The sequence below is a fragment of the Alosa pseudoharengus genome, unplaced genomic scaffold (genome assembly GCF_046254945.1).
Source record: "Alosa pseudoharengus isolate Yale_2024_CS ecotype anadromous, Long Island Sound unplaced genomic scaffold, YU_APseudo_1.1 YU_APseudo_1.1_scf_22, whole genome shotgun sequence".
NCBI classification, from domain to species: domain Eukaryota; kingdom Metazoa; phylum Chordata; class Actinopteri; order Clupeiformes; family Clupeidae; genus Alosa; species Alosa pseudoharengus.
In genome coordinates, this window is record NW_027468680.1 from 17,531,300 (window position 1) to 17,554,221 (window position 22,922).

Consider the following 22,922-nt stretch of genomic DNA (forward strand, 5'->3'; position numbering starts at 1 on the left):
AGATGAATACACAGTATTTGCTATCCCCTAACATTTGCCTACATTTCCTAAACAGGGTGGAATTACTCATTGTAGATACACACACTCACACTTGTACATGCACACACTCAGTTCTTCACTCATACATACAGTAATGCACACACATATTCATGGTCAATGGCTGCGCTGATGGTGACAGGGTTGAACGGATATGGATGTGTATTTCTTTGGAGTTGAGTAAACTGCTGCACTTCTGAAATGATTTTGTAAGGGTTTTAATGCACCAATTTAAGATTAATTTCACTGCTGGTTACAAGCCACAAGTCAATGAAGCCTTTCTCAATTAAGATATGCTGTTTGGTGTCAACAAGGCTAGGTACACACACACACACACACCTACCTACCTACCTACACCTGTTCAGAAACACATATACGACACACATGCAGTGCACACCACGTCAGCTCCCACTCTCTGCCCCTCTCAGACAGCACAGCTGCAGGCACGCTGGATCCCCAGCAGGACGACGACCGTGACGACGACTCGTCCGTGTTCCACGCGCGTGCCGAGTCCAACGGGCCGTTCAGCAGCCTGCGCTGGGCCACGCGCGTCTTTGCCGTGGAGTGTGTGTGCCGTGTGGTGGCGCTGTGTGAGAGTGCCGACCCGGCCCACTTCGACATGGCTCTGGCCCAGGAGCGCCGCCTGCAGGAGTCCACCGGTCAGTGTAGCTGGACAATAGTCATTTACAAACAAACACATACACATATAAATACTCATGCTTACAAATACATAAACTCATGCATGCACACATCTGTCATCTGTCTACCCCGCATGTTCAGACTCACTACTTCTACCACCTCTTTTTTCTCATTTATTACCACACACACACACACACAATGAGTAAGGGATTTTGTGCTAATCTCTGGCACTAAATCAGCCTCTCCACTGGTCATGTACTGTCTTTTAAAGATGTCACCTTTTATGCATGTGTCCATGTGCCACCTAGTGGAATTTGATGGCTATAGCAACTACAGTTACCAGCTCACTGACTCCATACTGCCTGTTATTGGATGATAAGTTAACGTGTGCCACCTGCTCAGTAACCGCCTCCTGTGTTCTCTCCGACAGACTTCCTGGTGCTGCACCTGGCCGACCTGATCCGCATGGCGTTTGTGGCGGCCACAGACCACAGCCAGCAGCTGCGGCTGGCCGGACTGCAGACCCTCCTGCTGGTCATCCGCAAGTTCGCCAGTGTCCCCGAGCCCGAGTTCCCCGGACACGGCATCCTGGAGCAGTACCAGGCCAATGTACGAGCCAATCACTCTCTCTCTCTTTCGTTTTCTCCCTCTCTCGTTTTCTCTCTCTCTCGTTTTCTCCCTCTCTCATTTTCTCCCTCTCTCGTTTTTCTCCTTCTCTCGTTTTCTCACTCATCGGCTTCGTCACGCACCCACTCTCACCCACCTACACTTGCTCACCCCCACAGACTCACTAACAGACTCGTTTCTTCCCACGCATCTTGCTCTTGCCTGCAACTCATCTTTTCTGCCACTTACTCATCTTGCTCTCCCACTTCCTTCCTGTGTTTCTCGAATACCGTTCTGTGGCTTACCTGCCACACAGTCCACTCTGACTTTCTGTTTGTCAGAATCTCTCTTTCTGTCTCGGTCCATTTCCGTGTGCTCGATGGTGTTTTAACACCGTCGACTTCAAGGCAGCGCTGTGACCGTTGACTTCAAGGCACCTAAGCCTAACCTTAACCTTAAACCCTAACCCTTGCCTAACCCTAGTGCCTTCCATGCAGCGCTGTCTGGAAGACGACGTTGGGGGCTTAAACACCAAACACCTTTCCGTGTCGTCATAGTGCCACACTGCGATGTATTTGTTTAAACATTCTTTCGTCTCGTTTGCTTTTTCTTTGAGTCTCATCTCTTCACTTTCTGCTGCAGGGTTCATTAATATTCATCACTTGTAAATAGTGGTTTACTCTTGTGCTTTCATATTATTTTGAAAGTCTTAAGTTCTGTTTTAAGTTCATGCTTGCATATGAACTGTGTGTGATCATAACGATTTGCAAGACTGGCATTCTGGAGTGTATTCTTAGAATTCTCTGGTCGTCGTTTATTTTTAGAATCAAAACACCTGAGCCTCAGCATCTGAGCCATCCAGATCAGATTACACTGACACTGTGCGTGTGGTTGTGTGTGAGCATTCGTGGTCGGTCAGACTATCGGTTATGTATCAATGTTAACATATTAGTGAGTAGGGCTGGTAGTAGTCCGTAAAGCATTGATTTTGAATCTGTGCGGTTGTGTATGTTTTGTACTGTTGTACTTCACCCTATTTTCAAAAACTATAATAAAAATGTAATGGGATGCAGATGTGTCTTCCAATTTGGATGTAGGTGTGTGTTTGTGTGTGTGTTTTAGTTAGTGTGTTTTATGACCTTTCTCTCTACACCTTGCAGGTGGGAGCTGCCCTCAGACCAGCCTTCACTGCAGATGCCTCTCCTGATGTGACCGCAAAAGCCTGCCAGGTCTGCTTCCTGCCCCCTTATCACAGACAATATGGCTCAATATCACTCTGAGAGATCTCACACATAATATGAATAGGTCCCTCTTCAGATCATACCAGTGTGTGGTAAAGCTAATGGGGGTGGATTGCGTTTGTGTGTGGTTGTGAGTGTGTACTGTATTTCTTTGCAATTTCTTAAGTAGGTGTGTGTGTGTGTGGTTTTTGTGCGTGTCCAGGTGTGCAGTGCGTGGATCTCCAGCGGGGTGGTGAGCGAGCTGAAGGACGTGCGGCGTGTTCACGAGCTGCTGGTCTCCTCCCTGCAGAGGGTACAGGGGGGCCGCGAGGTGCCCAGCCTCCTCTACAACGAGGGCACGGCGGCCATGGAAACGCTCGCTGTGCTCAAGGCCTGGGCAGAGGTGGGTGCCACCTCTTCAATGCACTGGTTCATCAAACACATGCACAGACAAAAGGGCTTTCATCTTGAATGAAGTTGCTCTATATTGCTAGGGATTTTTTTTTTTTTTCTTGAAAGAACTCGTCATCAAAGACCTTACTGGAACTTAATGGGCTCTGTGCACTAGCTTACTTGGAAGTTGGCAAACCAGTTTCCTGTTCGTTGACATCGCGGTCAGCAAGCACCTGAAGAGGAGTGCTTCAGTTGTAGACTACCAAAACGTGTGCTCACCGAAAATCCTTCCCTCCTTATTTTGTGCAGGCACTGCACGTAGACTGGTGTTTTTAGGAAAACATGGAAGATAAAATCGGCTTTATATACGGCAATACAAGGAGTACATCACAATATATCACAATGCCGATGTTTTGAGCGCAGCTGCACTGCAGTCAGATGTAGCCCTGTGTAGAACCCTTCAGCTAAGCACCGTGTTGTTCCTCTGTTGGCTGTAGGTCTACATCGTGGCCGTCCAGACGGCCAGCCGGAGCGATGCCACAGAGCCGGACGCAGACAAGGGCGATGGAGTAGGACCAGGCGGGCTGCTGGCAGCGGATGCCAACCTGCTGAGGTTCGTGCAGACGGACCTTCCCACCCTGAGCCGCCTGTGGCTGGCCGCGCTGCAGGACCACGCGCTCCTCACCCTCCCGTCTCAGTACGCCCAGCAGCTGCCTGCCTCAGGTGAGTGACCCCTCGGCCTGCAGCATGGCTGTTTCTAAACGAGATAGGCCAGTGGTCACTTTACACTCACACGGATATCTGGTCAAAAATTACAACATTACAAGTATTTGTGCAACGAAATGGTCATTTTATGAATTACATTCGAAGATTGAAGCTACAGATAATGGTAATTGTTGAATATAGTGTGACCAGGTGAGAAACTTGTATGGTATTAAAGCATGGCTGTTGTTTTTTTCTCTCATACCCCATTTCTTCCACTTGTCCCTCTCTCCCTCACTCCTTCCTCATCCTCTTCCTCTTCCTGCTCTAGGCGGTACGTTCTACACGGCGGAGACTCTGGAGCAGGCGCGGCCGCACTACTGCGGCTCGTGGGCGCCCATCCTGCACGCCAGCGCCCTCTGGCTCAACAGCACAGGTTTCATCCTGATGGACGAGGGGCCCGCCAACCTGTCCCGCCCCGTCACGCCCACCTCCATGGGCCAGTCCGCCTCGCTGAGCAGCGTCAAATCCCCCGAGGACATCAACACCGAGCGACTGCACCTCATACTGGGTCAGAGACAGTTACACATTCCCTTACTTATGAACTGCTCTTTTTTAATTGCTAATGTGACACTGTAATATGAATACATGCTCATCCGTAGTCCTACATTTTCTTTTGCGATTAAAGGAAAATTCCGGTTTTTAGCGCTTTGAGTCCCTTTTCTGGTTTGTTTTGGATGAACTAGAGTGGTGGACACCGAAATTTTGACGATTGGTCCCGTCTCAACTTTTCTGACTCGTTTTGAATCGCCTTTGACTGCTCAGAGTGGCTGCCAACAGGCATACTGTAGGCTACTCAAACATGTCCTAAAACAACCCTTAACGTATGTTTTCAAAACTGTGCAACTCACCGAGTGGTTAGTGGTGTCCGTTGATTATTAAAAGCAAATATATCGGCGCAATGTATGATTTCCAGCCGTCTTATTTGCTAGGCCTATTGTGGACCTATTTATTCAGACACCTCACAACCGCGTATAAACTTCTGCTCAATATTTGAACATGAAGCATAGACGGTGGCGCAGTAATATCAACAATAAGTCTTCCAACAGAAATCAATGGGATTTTACAAAATGTCAAATAAAACATGACAGAAACTGTATTTCGCTACGCTACTTGTTTTGGAACACCACTAGCCACTCGTGAGTTGCACAGTTTTGAAAACGAACGTTAAGGGTTGTTTTAGGACATGTTTGAGTAGCCTACTACAGTATGCCTGTTGGCAACCACTCTGAGTAGTCAAAGGCGAGTCAGAAAGGTCGAGACAGGACCAATCGTCAAAATTTCGGTGTCCACCACTCTAGTTCATCCAAAACAAACCAGAAAAGGGACTCAAAGTGCTAAATACCGGAATTTACCTTTAATAATGTATTTTTCTATCAATCGATCCATCTGTCCTACTATCATCCATCCATCCAACCAATTGAATTTCCCATCAATTCAGATACACCTTTATTAATTAGTCTTCAAGGCCTGTGTTATACTGTAGGATAGTTAACATCTCTATCATAAAAGCACCAATTTCCACCCTTTTCGTTCTAAAATTCTAAAACCCCTGTAGGTATCTGTGTGGAGTTCCTGTGCTCCCCCCACTCCCAGGACCAGATGGAGAACATCACCTCCTGTCTGCAAGCACTGCAGGCCCTGCTGGACGTGCCCTGGCCCCGCGCCAAAGTGGGCAACGATCAGGTATGAATGTCATGGTTATAATGGTAGAATGATGGGTAAATGAATAGACCTCTTAAACGCTCCACTTCTCTGTTTTATAATCAATAATGTGTTGCATTGCATTACATTTATTCATTTGGCTGATGCCTTTATCCAAAGTGACTTACAAGTCGGGAACAACATTTCAGTTTCAGTACAGAGACCTTTAGGTAAAAGTTGATGGGAGATTGTGGTGGAACAGAGGGCTGTTCCAGTAGGCATACAGTGAAGCAAATGTAATGATGGTCAGAGGGGTCCAGAGGCTTGACCACTAGGCTGTCTGTGGCACACTTTGGAATGAGAATTAGGTCAAATTCTTTACATTACATCTTTACGTTTTATGGTCAAATGAGCGATAATTACAGTGAAATTTAGGTACAGATGACTGTTTTATTGACTGCATTAGTTACTTAGTAAGAACATTTAGGTGTCCCTAGGCCTGTCACGATAAAAAATTTTGCTGGACGATAAATTGTCTCAGAAATTATTGCGATAAGCGATAATATTGTCGTTCTGAGAATTTTCCTCGGGAAGAGGAAGACGGCCCACTTGTTGTGTTTTTTTTTCCCCAACTGGGAAAACGGCAGCGGATGATTGTGTTTTAGATGCATATGCATGTTTGTTGTGTTGCCGCTTTTAATTGCGACTGTTTTCCAACAAATGCGACACACCGACTCGCACGCGTTCAGTGGTTCACCACGGGCATTCGGTTTAAATCCGAAATGCTCCCACACTGCAGCTGTCGCGTTTGGCTTAGAAACAATTCCATCTTTTTTGTCTTTATTAGGCGTAGCCTACTGGAACTCGCAACTAGCTTTCTCTCTGCCTAGTGCCTACCGGTATACTTCTCACGCGGCTTTTTAGCTGCACTCTGTGGTAGGATACGCCAGTAGTCCCGCCTCCCCACACACCATGCGACTGACAAGTGACTGACATGAGGGTTCACTCATCGTTACTCTAAGGACCCGAGAGAGGGAGAGAGAGAGACGAGGAAAACAAACAAGCAAATGGCATTTATCGCGGCCAGAAAAATTATCGAGCTAATTTTAATTATCATGCGATTAATTGATTTATTGAATATCGCGACAGGCCTAGGTGTCCCTATATTTTAGTCACCTCTGAGTGTCTGATACATCTCCCTCTAAAGAGGTTCTATGTAGAGCTATTGTTCTTGTGTATGTCCTTTTTGTCATATGATCCCGGACTGTAACAGAACAGACTGTGCACTTTTTAACGGTTGTTTGCAGATGCCGGCCGGTCACAGTGTCTTGTACAATACAATGCGACACTCTGTGACAGCACATAGCAGAGGTGCCTGTGTGTGAATGCGGCGACGTGTGTTGCTATGGACCCTGTGCTGCCTTTGCTCTGAGAGGAATGTGTGGTATTTGTCCTGAGGTGGATCTGTGTGGCGCTGCTGCTGCTGCTGACACTGCCAGCCATTCTTGTTGTTGAATTTCAGTGGTTTCATGTGAGCATTCCTCATGTTCACTTGTTTTCAAGATTTTAGTGCCGGACTGAAAAACAGCTCACTAGGTCTTACTTTTGGTTATTGCTCTTTTGTAGTACATTGTGACTTGTGGCGCATAATAGGCTCCTATCTGGCTGAATACTGTGATATTTTAATCAGCATTCATCAATCCAATCAAATTTAAGTGTGTGTGTGCGTGTCTGCTAAATTAATAAATCTGTGTGTGTGTGTATCCTGCTGTGTATCCTTCCCCAGGCCCTGAGTGTGGAGCTGTTGACGGTGCTGCACAGGCTGATGGTGACGCGGGAGTCTGTGGAGGTGCAGCTGGCTGTGCTGCAGCTGGTCAGGCAGGTGGTGTGTGCTGCCCAGGAGCACGTCCGAGAGAAACGCCACAGCGCAGAGGGTCAGTCAGTCTTACCAACTCTCTCCCATCTCCCTTTCTTTGCGTATTCGGTCCTTTCCTCTCCCAGATCTTTCTTGGTCAGTCTTTCCTTTTTCTGTCTCTTGGCTTGCTATCTGGCTCACTGTCTGCTTTGCCCCATCTGTCTTTCCCATTTATAAGTGAGAGTGTTGAAAAAATGAATCAGCTCACATGACTGACCGTGAGTAGTAACGCCGCAACATTGCTGAAGTCCCTTTTGCTCTCGGCCTGCAGTGGACGACGGGGCAGCGGAGAAGGAGACCCTGCCTGAGTTCGGGGAGGGTCGAGACACGGGTGGCCTGGTGCCGGGCCATTCTCTGGTCTTCGGGGCCCTGGAGCTGTGCCTGTGCGTGCTGCTCAGGAAGCTGCCGCAGCTCAGCCCCCGACTGGCCGGAGGGAGCCCCACCTCGGGACAGGGGCAACAGGGGGTGCATGCGGGTCTCAGCGCTCCGCTCGATGCCAACGACTGCAGGCTGGTGGCAGCAGCCCTGGCCATCTTGTCAGACCTACCCTCCATCTGCTCCCCAGAGGGTAAGCTAGTGTGTTTTATCTGTCTGGATGTATGAATGTGTGTATTTGAGAGCAGATGTGTGCACTGTAATTTTGTGCGAGATTCTGTGTGTGCATGTATGTATGTTATGTGCTGTATATATATTCAGTATATGAATCTGTGTGTGTGTGTGTGTGTGTATGTGATGTGATTATATAGGTTGTCGGTTGTTTGTTAGCATTTCTGTTTTGGTTTAAGTAGTTCAAAATCACTGAAGAATGTGTGTACGTGTGTGTTTTGTAGGCAGTGTATGTGTTCTGCCCACGGTGCTGTACATGCTGGTTGGGGTGTTGTGTGAGCTGGTGCGAGGAGTCGGAGTGCCGGCCGAGGGCCCGCTGGTCTCAGGGGCCCTCCAGGCCCTCCGCAGCGTCCTGTCCACACCGCTGAGCCGCGGCGAGAAGAGCAGAGAAGCCTGGAGCCACCTGCTGCGCTGTGCTCTGCAGACACTACTGGACTGTGGAGACACAGGTACATAATACATTGTATATGAACTGCCCTCTGTACCGACACCTATAAAAGATATACACATGCATGCATGAGTGTGCACACACACACACAAACACACACACACACACGCACACACGCACACACGCTGCTCCCATGCATCGTGATGTTCTCTGTTCTACTCTTCCAGCCTACTGAGACATGGGTAATGCATTGCACATGCAGATCATACACTGTTCTGTAGAGTAGTGTATGATCTGCGTATGCAATGCATTTACTCATAGCTGGGAGTGGGAAGCTGGGTTCACAGACACCCCCTCATGCACGCATTTGATTTGTAGTATTCAGCACTGCTGTACATTTTACTGAGGCATCTCTTTGCTGTGCACTGCACAATGGTCACCTGCTTTTGTTTGTTCCAAATTCCCATTATGCACACATACGTTCTGTACTTATCATTGTGTTTGCGTGCGTTCTCTTTCTGCAGGTAAGGAGGCGTTGGCCGATGAGGTGACCCTGCTGACGGGCCTCACTATCTTCCTGCTGTGGGCGAGTCCAGAGGTCACGTCAGCCGAGCCGCTGCAGACGCGTCTCATTCAGCGCTTCAAGACCAACCTCCAGGCCAAAGACCCCATGGTCAGAGTCCACCACTCAGTCCACCAACATCTTAACTGTCCATTTCATTTCCATTCTGCCTTCAGATGTATTGATTTTTAGCACTTACTGTGGTGAATGGATACAGGGCTCAAAGGAGCACGCTGACTTTTGGGGACTTTAGCTTATTAACCGGATTTCCCCAGAGTTAGCTTAGTCGATACATACCCTTCTCATCTCCATACGTGTAGTTACTCGGTCTGACGTAGGAACCGGCTACTTCGAGAAACCTGTGCTAAGCTAGGTTAGCGGTGGGTGCGTCAGACCGAGTAACTACACGTACAGAGATGAGAAGGGTATGTATTGATTTAGCTAACTCTGGGGAATACGGTTAATAAGCTAAATACCCAAATAGTCAGCGCGTTCCTTTAAAGTTCTCAAGCACTGTGCCAGTTTTCAGGTTTGGGCCAGGACCTTTTACAGTGTTTCCCACAGAATTTAATTATATTTGTGGTGGCAGGTTAACAGAATTAACTTGAATGCAACAGTTTTTAACAAATTAGCGCAGCGTGCTATGATGCTAACCAGATTTAAGCACAATTTAGTACAACCTGGAAAATAATTGTGTGGTGGTCAATGTTGATATTGTGGTGGGCCGCCACAAATAAGTCAATGTATGGGAAAAACTGTTTTGGGAATTGAAAATACATAGTTCTATGTAACCACTTCAGGCACGGTGATTTTCACTGCTTAAAGCACTGTGGATATAGTTCTCTCATCAAATTTAGAGGCCAAACCACTGAAGTTATACTTGAAATTCAAAGAAACCGCTGTATTTATTTGCTGGTTTGAGTGTTGATACCTCTCCTGGTATGCGACTGTCTTTGACTGCTCTGATTTTTTACCCTGCTTAGGTCCAAAGGCGAAGCTTCCAGTTGCTGACCTCTGTGTTCCAGAGCCCAGCTGGGGCGTCAGGGTCCTTCATGCAGGCCCTGGGGGCGGCGGTGGTGGGCTACCTGCGCGAGGTGGAGAACCGGAGGCCCCAGACGCAGGAGGAGCTCCAGGCTGTGCAGGAGGGGGCCAGAGCGCTGGAGGCGCTAGTGCAGGCAGCAGAGGAGACACACCGTGAGTTTTGTTTGTATCAAGCCTAGTCCTTGATTTCAGTCCAGGATTAGGCTTAATTCATGTATAGGTAACTGGTCCATAAACACAAGGCACACTATAAGACAATACATCTTAGAGAGGATATGTCACTCACAGCCACTAGATTTTAGAAACTGCTACAACGAAACACAAGGCACTCCATGCTGCTACATACTTGTGTGATGAAAGAAGAGGGTGTGCACTTAGTGATGAAGTGGTGTCATGAATGTGATTAGATGGGCAGGGTGTGGGGAGTAGCTGAGTGATTAGTGGTTACTAGTCATGTGGAAATGATTGATAATTAATACCCTCATGGCTGATTGAGCTCATGCTGTGATGTTGGATTTGTTTCAGGCCCCCAGCTGGTGTCCGTGCTGCTGCCTGTCCTCATCTCCTTCCTGCTGGACGAGAACGCGCTGGCGTCGGCCGCCGGGCCCTCGCGCTCGCTGCACGCCTGGGCCCTGCAGGAGCTCATGCGGCTGGGGCCCCAGCACCCCTCCGTCCTGCGTGACCTCATGGCCGCGGCGCCCGCCATGAAAGCCCGCCTCGAGGCAGCCATCAAGGGCAACCAGGAGCGCTCAAGCACCAAGGGCACGCCGCAGCCGCCTAGCAAGAGCTCGCCCAGCATCCAACTCAAGACCAACTTCCTGTGATATCTGCATTTTTTTTTTTTTGAAAACTGCTGCAAAAATGAAAGGGGGAGGGCAAACTCGTCGACATGCTGCACATCAGATCACTCAAACTGTAGGAGACAATAATACTGTTGTAACTCTAAAAAGGGCACGCACTTCCCTGTGCTGAATCATTTTTAAGGTTGTGAGTTTGTCTTTTAAAAAAAAATGTAGTTCATTTTTATGGCAGTGTGTTAACCTCTGTGAGGACTATAATCCAAATATGTACTTGTACACTCACCCACTACAGCTGTAGTATTTTAAACACTAGTACACGCAATAGGATAGATAAGGGAGTACATTTGCTTCTGAGCAAAAAATATATACGGCAAAAAGATACACTATTTTTAGAGGACTTTTTTGTTTGTTTTATTATTGTCTGCAAAGTTGCCTTCACAAGTGGAAAGGTCCCATGTATGTATGTGTGTTTGTGTGTAAGTGCGAGATGCTTTTATGGGCTTTGTCTGTTACGTTGTGACAGAGTGTATTGAAGTGGGTTATGTAATGTTTTCATCTGCCCCCTGCAGCCATCAGCAACACTAAACAGAGCTCCAGTGCTTCCTAGGCGCAGATAGCTCCTCCGCCCTGCACTCCAAACACACATGCCGCCTTCTCCTCCACAATTATCTCCGCAATCACAAAGTGATTGTTTAGTGCAGTGTTTATAATTACACTCGCAAGTTGCTTCATTTGTATCATGCAAAAAAAGTAATTTCAATCATGCAAGAAATTAAGTGTGCACTATACTATTGCAGTATTATTGCTTGGAACAGGAGCATAGGTCTGTGTCACCTGTGGTCACCAAATACATCTGGTGTGTGTGTGGACAGAGAACAGTGATCATAGTGATACAGCACATCAATTGGAATGATGTTTTAAGATAGTCTAATGTGCCGATGTCCCCAGGACTGATGAGTCTGTAATGGTCTGTCTGGATTTTTAGAGGTTGCAGCCCTGTCCTATACAATATCACATATGTATATTTGAGCTCTGTGTTGGAGAATCATTGATGCATTGATTACTGTGTCCTTCACTTAAGTACTGCTTTTTTCATAACTGGTCATAACTTGGGCTGGCCTTATTGCTGGACACATTATAGGAGATCTTTTTGAAGAAATTCTCATTGCTTCCAAAAAGGGAAATGATTGATGAATTAAGATGACTGGTACTGATTTTAACATGAAAAGAGATTATTTAGGAATGTTTACACAACAATGATCTACATGTTGTTTAGCGGGGGGGTGTAGTAATGTATCAGGAAAACGGACTGTACAACAGACTAGAGGCAGGATACCTTGCTGCAATAGGCAGTCTGGCAACAGAGGCACTCTTAGCGGCTTCTGTCTCCAGCTGTGTTGGTACTGAGCACTTTTCCTGTGAAAATGATGAATGATGCAGTATTTGTAATGTATTTCACCATATATTTTGTACACTGTAAATTGTACAGATTAAAAAAGAAATACCAAAAACGTTGTGTTGAGTGTCACACTTGGCACCTAGGAAAGGCACACAAATTAGCTGAAGAAATTGCTGGATCAGCAGCACAAATTATTTACCACACCCTGTGATCTTAAAGAATTATTTATCTTAACCACTAATGTTTCCTGGGCTTCCTTTACACTGGAGAAGCTCTTTTTATTAAACAAAATGACCGTACAAGCACCCTAACTATTTAACTTATATTAGGGTCTACGCCTATTGTTCGATCCACCACGGTTTAGACTCGAAATGTTAGATCAAAAGTTGTAAACATCTAATGAACAGGGTGTTGACTGAGTGGGTTTGGCATTTTACAAACTAATTTATCACGAATGAACTAATTCATCCTTTCAAGAGTGGATCAGTGGGTTTCTGATAAAATGAGGAGTTGTGGTGTGACATATCTTAGCGCCCCCTGGCATATAACCGCAATGCTGTCTGCTCCTGAATAGTGAATACAAGTACGCTGCGTAGCCTCGTGATGCAAACGACGGGGGAGCCAACTCGTTCCCTCGACGGCTCTCCATTTCGGCTTGATTTATCCATAGCTTTGCCGTTCACTTTGACCTTTAGGTTTAGATAAAAGGGAAGCGGAATGAAGTTTTAGACACTTTATGTTGGCCTTCAATGTTAGCCACAATTTAATTTCATTCGTTGTATTTTTTCTTCTCGTCATTTGCTGTGAGACGGTAAGTGTTTTGGGGCTATGTTCGGGTTTGAAAGCTGAGCAGCCCAGGTTTCCTGCTTGGAGTTGCTGACACTAGAGCCGAGGCCTTGGGCTCACTTGGAACTCTAGACTCCCGGCTACCGTCGCAGTAAAGAGGCCGTGTTTGTTACATCCTATCACAAAATACTGTCTTTAACACTACCGATGTAGATTTTGACGAGTTTCTTAACATTGAGCTATTCATACCTTGTTGCTTGGATTCAAACGGAGATGTATACAGTTAAAAATATGTTACTACATTCCGTGCCTATGCTAGCAAAACACCAGAAAATTAAATCCCAGTACTATCCTCACGAGCTAACTAGCATGGATGACCATAAACGCTAGCAGTAGAGCTCGTGACATAGGAATTTGCAAACCAACATTGATAGCACTAGCTGGATTTGTCGTAATTCAGGACAACGTTAACTGGTGTAGAAAACTCTTTGTTTTATGTTATATGGTAATGTCAACTTTGACAGATGAGTGTTGTGGTTGTGTATGTGTACCAGGTGTCCACTGTTGTAACGTTATTTCTTACGTGTTGTTATATGGATTATGTGGTTAACGACTAAAAATTACCTCAACTAGGGTTAGGTTAGCTCATTTAACGTTACTTTAGCGAGATAGCCAGCTAGGACACCCAATACAGCTAACGTTGGGTGACTAATTTTGGTAGCAGCTAGGTGGCTTGTGAAGCTTGCGAACCAAATTTGTTTTCATTTTAGTAACTTTAACGTCAAGCTGTGTGTTTCTGTAGGTTGTAGCAAGAGCGAGGGCCTTGGTTTACTCAGCTAAGGCAAGTAGATAGATATCCCAAAGCTAACTTCGACGAGTTAACATTACCTTGCCTCGTTGCTTGGCTAGCGAAGTTAGCTAGCTTTTGGTTTACATTTCACCCACCCCTGGCCTGCTATGTTAACTTGCGAAATAAGCCCCTACAGATCCTAATGTCAGGATTAAGTTACTCTTCGATCTAAGTCACGGAGAAACATCGATAGCTTGTGTGTCAGCTAAGGCAAATAAAACAAAAATAAAAAAACATAACGAGTGGTATCGTCAATAATGACGTTAACGTTATTGCTGGCTAATGTTGGCTAACGTTAACTGTTAATGCATTACAGTTTGTGGTTTGACCATTTTTGTTGGTCCAATAAGCTAGTTGGTTATGTTTTAAATGAGTTAATAAATATTCCTTTTTACTTTGTGTGGACATCAGTTACCCCACTTATGTTAACTTTCCACACTCTGCTTTGTCTAACTGTTAGCCTTTTTCTTACTGTGTTTTCCTTGCCAGATGGCTAGCTTGTTGTTTTGTGTCATGGCTCGGTAACTTACTCATTTGCCAGCTAGGTTGGAGGTGATGACATCGTAACTACCAACTGAGTTTGGTATGAAGTATGTCAAAGTTACAATGTTGTGCTTCTTTGCCAACGTGGGTTTTGAAACGGTTAGATTAACGCTAGCACACATTTTTGACATGGGGTATTCTTAGGCCTAGTCAGAATCTAAATCATGATATTCCAACGTAGTAAATAATGATGAGTTTTGAAACGAAATATCTCATTGAAATGTAGTTATGCTGTTGTTGGTGATCATATTAGATGACTATTCACATCAGAAATTAGGATATTGGAGCATTACAACTGTATGTTGTCCTTGAGACGACTTGTGATTTTTGTGTGGAGGAGAACTGGAATGACTTGTAGCTGTATGATGTAGATTAGATGGCATTGAGATTTTTTTCACACGTGTCCAGATGTTTCTGTCACTTATGTTGGCAGCTGTTGAGTGAACAAATTAGTCATGTGATCTCGTGTATCCTTTACATGATGTCTGCCCTTCATGTAGACAAAGAGTGCACTATATGACACACCAACCAGCGAGGTGGTAGTTGTGATGTCTCACCACCATGGCATACAGCTCTATTTTGATCAGGCCTACTTCAGGTGTAGGTTTTAAAGACTGAACTCTGCTGCAGATGGCATACAGGGAACGTTTGCACCTGTTCACAATCTGTTCAGAATATTGGGCACGACATCATATGAACTTGTGCTTGGTTAAAAGGATCCCATGGTGAGAAAATATCAACACACAGAGTGAATTGAAATAACTGGAAATGAGTTCATCAACTCGCGGAGTTTATTGAGTCAACAGTTGTGGCTGCCTCTTGGCAATAAGAGGATAGTGGATCTACTACAAGCCTGTTTACAGCCACCTCAGGAAAAAAAAAAACAAAGGGGACTGTCCAGCAAGCTTAATAAGCTCAGTTATCCTGTACTACTTTTCAGCAGTACTGTGAGTTATTGAAAAGAATCATGATGTCTGATATAAAGACTGAAAAGGGTAAAACGTGAGAATACCAAACGCTATACTGTATACTAAGTGTGTCATGGACGACAGCCTGTTAAATAAAACTCAAGGCAGAATATCAAATTAGCCTATTCTTTATTTCAGATTTTTACCTCAAAAACACATCACCGTAGTCTGAAATTTTCTGTCTCATCGTAAGAATGTACTGCATTTTAGACTGATTTTATAGGAAGGGGAATGAATAGCTGCAAGTATTAAAGCAACACCAAAGAGTTTTTTTGTACCTTAAAATAATGTTTCCAAAATCGTTTCAGTGGTTCATCAACTTGTAACAGGATGAACGGCACTTCTGCATTCGCTTCGCAGCCCTCTATCGGCTATAACTGCCCTATGTAAGTTTGCCAGATCGGGTAGCGGATCTGCAGTTCGATGGAATGAGACATGAGAAACTACAAATTTGACTTGCGTTTGATGTCGCAATACATCGTACTTCCATAAATCATGCAACATATTCTACCTTGTCTGTGGACATTGTTATTTGTAAAGCCGGTGCTGGATAAACAAATAGCGTGCGTGCGACAGAGGGAAAGTTCTTTGGTGTTGCTTTAATAGTGCGTCAACGTTTTCAGGTATTACAGTTTCTACTTCTGAGAAATTGGTAGACTTTTTTTGTTTTTTACTTAGTGCTGGTGAGAGAAAAATAGTTAAACAGATAACATCAGCCTAGCCTATAGGGTGTCTCACTCTGTTCAAGGGGTATGTAAACCAAGTGTGTGTTATTGCACTGTTACATGCAAAAGAGAAGGTGTTCTGAAAATCATCAGCATTTTCACAACACAAAATATATTTGCATTTGTTTTTCCACCCTGTTTTGTTAAAGTGAGTATTTACGCTCTGGTATACTGGCTGCTAACATTGTTTAAGTTCAATTAATTAAAAACTTAAATGTACTACTTGCATAAGTATTCAGCCCCCATATGCTTTAGAGTAGCAGGTTAAAGAAGATTAGACATTTATCACAAATGATACCAAGTGCCACTTATTTAACCAAGACTGATCATTAGTAGGTTTTACCTGTGAGTGATTAAAGTAGATGTCTCTCTCTGGATAAGTAAATCACGGTCTTAATGTTTATCAGCTAAGTTGTGAAATGACAAGATTAAGACTAAACAAAGACTAAACAGATAAGATGATTCAAATGTTTAAGTAAGTAAAAAAATGTGTTGGAAAAAAAGCTGTCCCCAAACTTTAAAGTTTCTTCAAAGTTCATTGACGAGGGGGTGAAGATGTTGGTGTCGGGAGTCCACAGTCTGTTGGAGAGTGGAAGAAAGAAACCATTGTTTGAAAAGATCAACATTAAAGCATTTGTGGAGGTTGCCCAGGATGTAGGGTCATAACATTTGGTCATATGAGACAAAAGTATTATTTTGACCTACGCGGAAAGTGCTGCATGCAATGTAAATTTACCAATGTCAATGCCACAAGAATCGATCTCTCAAGTTGTGAGATGAGAGTGGTAACCTGAGAGTATTTCTTGTCTACAGGAACTGGGCATCTCATTGAAGGGAGAATGATTGGAAATTAATTCTACACAATATTATTTAAAAATGAATTGTTGCAGTCTGATGTGAAATTAAGGCTTGAGAGAGCAATTCCCTACCAGTTGGATGATCACTCGATGCACAAGGCCAAAGCAATACTGGATTGACTCAAACAGTCTGTAAATATTATAAAATGCCTCAGTCGAACCCCTGATCATAATCCCTTAGGATTTATGGTGCTACAGTCCACCTAAATCTAAAATTGTATGATGAAGAATGTGTGAAGCTGGCTCTGTCTCACTTCAAAAGCTTTAGGGCTGTTATTGTAGAAAGTTGGTTCTACAGTATAAGCATTCATGTATGGTGAATATTTATGCAGAATTTTATGCTGAAATGTCTAAGGGTTTAATTAGTTTATTTTTTATTTTTAGCAGAAAAGTAACTATGCCTGAAGAAGCATGCTACGGCAAAAGTGTACTCGAACTACTGATTTAGGAATGCATTTGTATTCTTTCCTTCTAAACCAGGAAATGGTGATTACTTTAAGGGGGCTTGTCTACTTGTACTTGACTTGACTACTTGAACTTGTTAGTTTATTGAATGCCCTGATATGATATGGAAAGCTAGTATGGGCAACTACCACCTCACTGGTTGGTGTGTCATTTGCTCTACTGTGCACCCTCTGTCCATCTTGTGGAGTTCTATGTAGCATATCATTTTGTTCCATATACTACTGGTTATGAGTTTGGCCACCAAATTGTATTCAAGCCCTACTACAAGAGATAATAGGCCTATTTGGAAAATGTATAACTTCTGTAGGAGTTGTTGGCACAATTTGAAGCAGACCTAGTTGTAGACTGGAATAAAACTTAACAAATATAGTTTTGATTACACATTTTTTTTTCCACACACTGCTATATTACATGATTTAGTGGCCTATAAGTAAATCTCAACTTGTTAGTACAAGGCCCATGCTAAATTAGTCAAGCTCTTTGTGTGTGAAAAATTGTGTTTTTCTGTTTGGATATTTGCCCTTTGTACTTTGCCTGTGTCTTTTTCAGAAGATAATTTTAGCTGTTGTTTTCTTCTTCTGCGTCTCTGTCCTCAGGCGAAGCATTGATGATCCAGCGGGAAAGAAAGTAACCCTCCCTCAGTGTGTTTCTCGCGGCGGTGGATGAGTTGGCGGCTGCGCGTCTGAGCAGCGGGTGTTTGGCGGATCGGGCGAGTCGGGGGAGAGGCACGGCGTCATGGCGGACGTGGACCCGGACACGCTGCTGGAGTGGCTGCAGATGGGACAGGGCGACGAGCGCGACATGCAGCTCATCGCCCTCGAGCAGCTCTGCATGCTCCTGCTCATGTCCGACAACGTGGACCGCTGCTTCGAGACGTAAGTTTGGGCAGCTGTGTGTGTGGCTCAGATTTTGTGTTAAGGGTTACTTACATTTTTGGTATAGCCAGGAAATGCTTGAATTCCAAATTGACAGGTAGAAAGGCAACATTTCTTTCCTGGACTGGGTGTTTGAAAGCAAAATGAAAATGTCATGGATATGTGCGTTCAAGTTGATTGTATTGGACGGGACAGGGTTTTTAGCTTAGTTCATGCATCTGAGGTCATTTTTCATTAGGGTTTTGGTCATTCTTTTTAGATTGACGGACCAGGAGAAGAAAATTCTGTGTTTACACTGATGGAAGGTCGTGTTTGCACTATATTTGAATCATGATTGCTCTGATTTGTGCAATGTCTCCTTCGGGAAAGTTCTTAAGAATTCAACAAATAAATGACATGGAAGTGTTCACAAGTTGAGCTTTAGAGAAATGCTTGGTGTGTTCCTGGTGGGTTTCCAGCCTGATTCAAAACTGTTTACTGCATTTTCATGCTGCCTTATAATGGACTGGATCCATCCAAAACATGGGGCTCTAGTTGTCAGTGACAGCATAGCGTAGACATGTGAAATTACTCAGGAAGATTGTTTTTACTTTGTTTGACTTCTGCCAGCCTCTGTTAATAATATTTGGCTCATTGTGTGCTGTGTGTTTAAATGGTATTGCTTATACAAAGATCATGTCAGAATGGACTTTCAGTTTTCCTAGACTGTTTCAGTGTTACCCGAGGCAGGTTTGATGTAATATCATGAATGTATTTAACCTTTGGAGAATAACTCGTTGTGTGCAAGTCAGATAAATAACCAAAGCAGCTCTTATTGCATCGTGTCTGAATATGCATGTCATGTGTATGCACTCTACTTTTGTAGAACCATTCCTCAGACAGATAGATTTTATTTGCCAAGTTGGACACTTCAGTTAATGCCTGATTAGTTATTACAACCCCTGGCAAAAAATATGTAATCACCACTCTTGGAGGATGTTCATTCAGCTGTTTTATTTTTTAGAAAAAGACAAACCACAGATGTGCCTCAAAAAATATTTCTGAACAGATGAACATTCTGGCTGTGTGAAACATAGCTCAAATCAACAAAAATTGTAGTAATTAATTTAGGCAATTTATTTTTTAGATAATGTAGAGGAAATAATATGCAATCACAAACCTAAAACATCATAATTAGTACTTTGTTGCACCTCTTCAGAGATATTCAGAGATAATTCGCAAATCGACATAGGGCAAGATGATGATGCTGGAACTTTTATTTTTTTGTTCCAATGGAAAATACAAAGATGACTGCCTGAAGAAAACCAGAAAGTCAAGTAAAGGAAAATTTAAGATGGAAACTGAAGGAAATGATGCATGACCAGACTCCATCCTGCAAAGCTAATCTTTTAACTGCCATTCGTCAAAATTTGAATCTGATTGATCAAGAATATCTACATTAATGAAGTCTATGCCTCAGAGAAATCAAGCTGCCAAAAAAAAGAGAAAATGCAAAAAATGTACTTATTAGGTTTGTGATTCCCTTATTATTTCCTCAGGATTGACATGATCTAAAAAAAAAATTGCCTTAAATTACTAAAAAAAAAAAAAAATTAGCTATGTTTCACAAAGCCAGAATGTTCATCTGTTACAGAAATATATATTTTGAGGCACATCTGAACAACTGAATGAACATCTTCCACGAGGGGTGATTTGATAATTTTTGTAGATAATTTGTTCATTACCAAAAGAAGGGATGGGGCGCATCATATCTGCAGCTCACTCCAAAGTTATGTAGTTAATGATGCTGTATAGTTTAGCATTGCCTGATGGTCATTAGGCCTACATGTCACAATTTCTTTTTTTTTTTTTTTAAAGCACAAACCATGTAGACTAATACACGACTTACCAGCTTACGTTGCCAGAGGAAATTGATAATTTAATAATTATATATCCGAGAGAGAAAGGGAGACCTCTGACCTTGAGGCTTTGCACAAAAGCATTACCCATTCCTTTACAAAGTTAATCTCGGTATTAACTCTTCCTTATTCGGGCATAACGTTTGTGTAATTATCCCTATACATCTATGGCACGGCAGGGGCTCTGCTTTCTGCCAAGGACACTGATGTTCTACTTTGAACAGTTCTGACCAAAAAAAAATCCCTATTGTTCTCCATAGTGGAATATCTGGCATCTAAAGGGAATACGGAACTAACTGTCCTATTGGTTGTGCTTGAAAATACTACTAAAGCTAATTAATTTGTTGCCCTGGAAACCCTTTCAGTCTTGGGAGGCCTATGCTGTCCTTAGAGTTTTGCACTGCTCCATCTTCACTCTGCAACTTCACACCTGGCATTTTCACCAGCTGGTGCTCTGATAAGAAGAGGGTGCTCTGATAAGAAGAGGGTGCTCTGTGCAGACTGTTATTCTAGTCTAGTCTATGTGTGTTGCGCACCCACTTTAAGCCAGTTTGTGTCTGTGTCCTCTTCCTCTTTGCCTCTACCACTGTGACTGATTCTCTCCCTGTCCCCATCTTTTGGACTCTCTCTGCTTTTCTATCTATAGTGTATTTATTCAGATAGATAACATTGTGCTTGTATGAACTCCTATTGCCCATTTTGTGATTATTTATTTTTTTCCAAAATGTTTTGATTATTATGGATGAGTGCCGTGCGTAGGAAAGTGCCGAGCAGTGTAAGATTACTGGTGATCTTCACACTTAAGCTGCTGGCTCGACTCCGCTGACTTCCTTTTCTGCTTGTCACCTGGCAAATCCTTGGCCACCTGAATCAGCTGTATTCCAGGAAGCCAGGAGCTAATTTGCAACGTCTTGTCTTAGATAGTGCTGTGTGAGCCAACACTGACCCCCCCCCCTCCTGCTGCTGAAACTTGCATTAAAATGGGAATCATAAATTAATCAGTGGCTTCGATTACACGATTTGTTAAAGCATGCATTTTTAAAAATGTCATGTGTTGCACGAGTTGAGTAAAGGTCCCTTTTTAGTTTCTAATTTGTGGATCGAGCTATTGGCCGATCTGATTAGGGCCCTTACTGCAAAGTACTGCAAAAATGGAAGAAAACCTGAGCCAGATTCAAAGAAAGTGCTTGAATGTTGTGTTTTCTGTGGTGTAATTGCGTCATTTACTGTGTCTTTAAAGAGTGTCAAGTTTTAGCTCTTCATCTAGCCAGAAGGCGAAGTAATTCTGTAGTAATTTGTATAGTAATGAAGGGTGGTGGAAATTAACATTGATAAATATCATGTTAGAAAACTAATAGTTGGACTAACATGTTACACTGTTGAATTTCAAATGGATCCCTGTGAATTGGGAGTTCTTTAATTCTGTGAACCTTACTCAACACTTCACAAGTACAAGAAGCTTTACTGAATGTAGGCCTCCCTGAAACATGTTTTGAGAGCTGGTAGTCTGTTGTATTTATGTATGTGTTCACAGACAACTGCATCACTAATGGGCAAGCCTGAAGTGTTTGTTCTGGTCATGGCAGATCTGCTTAAAAAACAAGTTCAGCTGAGACACTGAATGTTCAGGCCAAAGAAGTCCTGTGTGAATAACATTGCTGGATAGAATTGAAAGGTGGCATGTGTCCTCAGAGCTCAAGGATGAAGGGTTGTTTTTCATTCAGCTGTTATTTTCTTCTGCCTGCAGACAGTTTCATAAGCCTTGTGTTCTCTAGTGACATGGTGTGAGATTTCTAATTAAGATTATGGTATGAGAGATGTTGTTTTTAGCTCTCTGTTGCTGCATGGTGGTTTTGCTTACCGCAGATAGATGTTGCATCTTATCAACATTTCTAAATAATTGTATCCTTAAATTGTGATTTTTAGACCTATCCTTGCTTAGCAATCCTTCTTGAGATCACTATTGTATTGAGATTATGAAGATATAATCTCACTGTAATCTAACAGATTACTATTCAGTGATTAGATATGGGTTTGTGTGTTAATTTAGTCATGCTATCTGCATGCAGCCATATGTACAAAACACCTATGGGATCATGTTTGTGTAGCTGATGCTAGAGTTTGTTAAAGTTTTTTCCTCATGCATTGTCCATGCCCAGGGAAGTCATTAGTCATTAGTCATTACTCTCTGTTTCAGGTGTCCACCACGGACGTTCCTCCCGGCACTGTGTAAGATCTTCCTAGACGAGAGCGCACCGGACAACGTGCTGGAAGTGACGGCCCGAGCCATCACCTACTACCTGGATGTCTCGGCTGAGTGCACACGTCGGATCGTGGGCGTGGATGGAGCCATCAAGGCCCTGTGCAACCGGCTGGTGGTGGTGGAGCTCAACAACCGCACCAGCCGCGACCTGGCAGAGCAGTGTGTCAAGGTGCAGGATCAAGTCCATGCAAAACTTACTGGGTGTCTTGTTTTGCCCAATGCTGTGTAGAAAGAGACACGTTTCAGTGTTTTTCCACATGGCGTATGTGTGTGTGACCTGCCGTGTGTGTGTGTGCTTCTCTCAGGTGTTGGAGCTGATCTGCACGCGGGAGTCGGGCGCAGTGTTTGAGGCGGGCGGCCTGAACTGTGTGCTGAGCTTCATCCGGGACAGCGGTCACCTGGTGCACAAGGACACGCTGCACTCGGCCATGGCTGTGGTTTCGCGCCTCTGCAGCAAGATGGAGCCCCAGGACACCTCCCTGGAGACCTGCGTGGAGTCGCTGTCCAGCCTGCTTAAGCACGAAGACCATCAGGTGAGTCACCATGGCCCTGCTGAACAACACACACACACACACACACACACACACACGCGCACATACATCTGTGGCAAATGAAACAGACCCTCTGACTTGGTGAACCTAGTGGAATTGTGATAGTATTTTGATATGCAAATATTGCTAT

At 43.9% G+C, this 22,922-nt stretch overlaps 2 protein-coding genes across 19 annotated transcripts in view; both read left to right on the forward strand.

The window, feature by feature from the left end:
* The window catches only part of heatr5a (HEAT repeat containing 5a), a 31,316-nt gene extending 19,193 nt beyond the window's left edge, over nucleotides 1–12,123 (forward strand). For both annotated transcript variants that reach the window (XM_076300804.1, XM_076300805.1), the window contains 13 exons: nucleotides 465–695; nucleotides 1,106–1,284; nucleotides 2,442–2,510; nucleotides 2,725–2,904; nucleotides 3,392–3,617; nucleotides 3,928–4,167; nucleotides 5,215–5,342; nucleotides 7,087–7,234; nucleotides 7,487–7,783; nucleotides 8,046–8,270; nucleotides 8,734–8,882; nucleotides 9,755–9,965; nucleotides 10,338–12,123. In XM_076300804.1, coding sequence (XP_076156919.1) covers nucleotides 465–695; nucleotides 1,106–1,284; nucleotides 2,442–2,510; nucleotides 2,725–2,904; nucleotides 3,392–3,617; nucleotides 3,928–4,167; nucleotides 5,215–5,342; nucleotides 7,087–7,234; nucleotides 7,487–7,783; nucleotides 8,046–8,270; nucleotides 8,734–8,882; nucleotides 9,755–9,965; nucleotides 10,338–10,636 — 2,582 coding nt within the window. In that variant the 3' untranslated portion in view covers nucleotides 10,637–12,123. The remainder of the gene's footprint in view (nucleotides 1–464; nucleotides 696–1,105; nucleotides 1,285–2,441; nucleotides 2,511–2,724; nucleotides 2,905–3,391; nucleotides 3,618–3,927; nucleotides 4,168–5,214; nucleotides 5,343–7,086; nucleotides 7,235–7,486; nucleotides 7,784–8,045; nucleotides 8,271–8,733; nucleotides 8,883–9,754; nucleotides 9,966–10,337) is intronic.
* Nucleotides 12,124–12,599: 476 nt separating this feature from the next.
* The window catches only part of hectd1 (HECT domain containing 1), a 37,432-nt gene continuing 27,109 nt past the window's right edge, over nucleotides 12,600–22,922 (forward strand). For all 17 annotated transcript variants that reach the window (XM_076300806.1, XM_076300817.1, XM_076300807.1 and 14 more), the window contains exons 1-4: nucleotides 12,600–12,822; nucleotides 17,802–18,080; nucleotides 22,176–22,410; nucleotides 22,547–22,774. In XM_076300806.1, coding sequence (XP_076156921.1) covers nucleotides 17,941–18,080; nucleotides 22,176–22,410; nucleotides 22,547–22,774 — 603 coding nt within the window. In that variant the 5' untranslated portion in view covers nucleotides 12,600–12,822; nucleotides 17,802–17,940. The remainder of the gene's footprint in view (nucleotides 12,823–17,801; nucleotides 18,081–22,175; nucleotides 22,411–22,546; nucleotides 22,775–22,922) is intronic.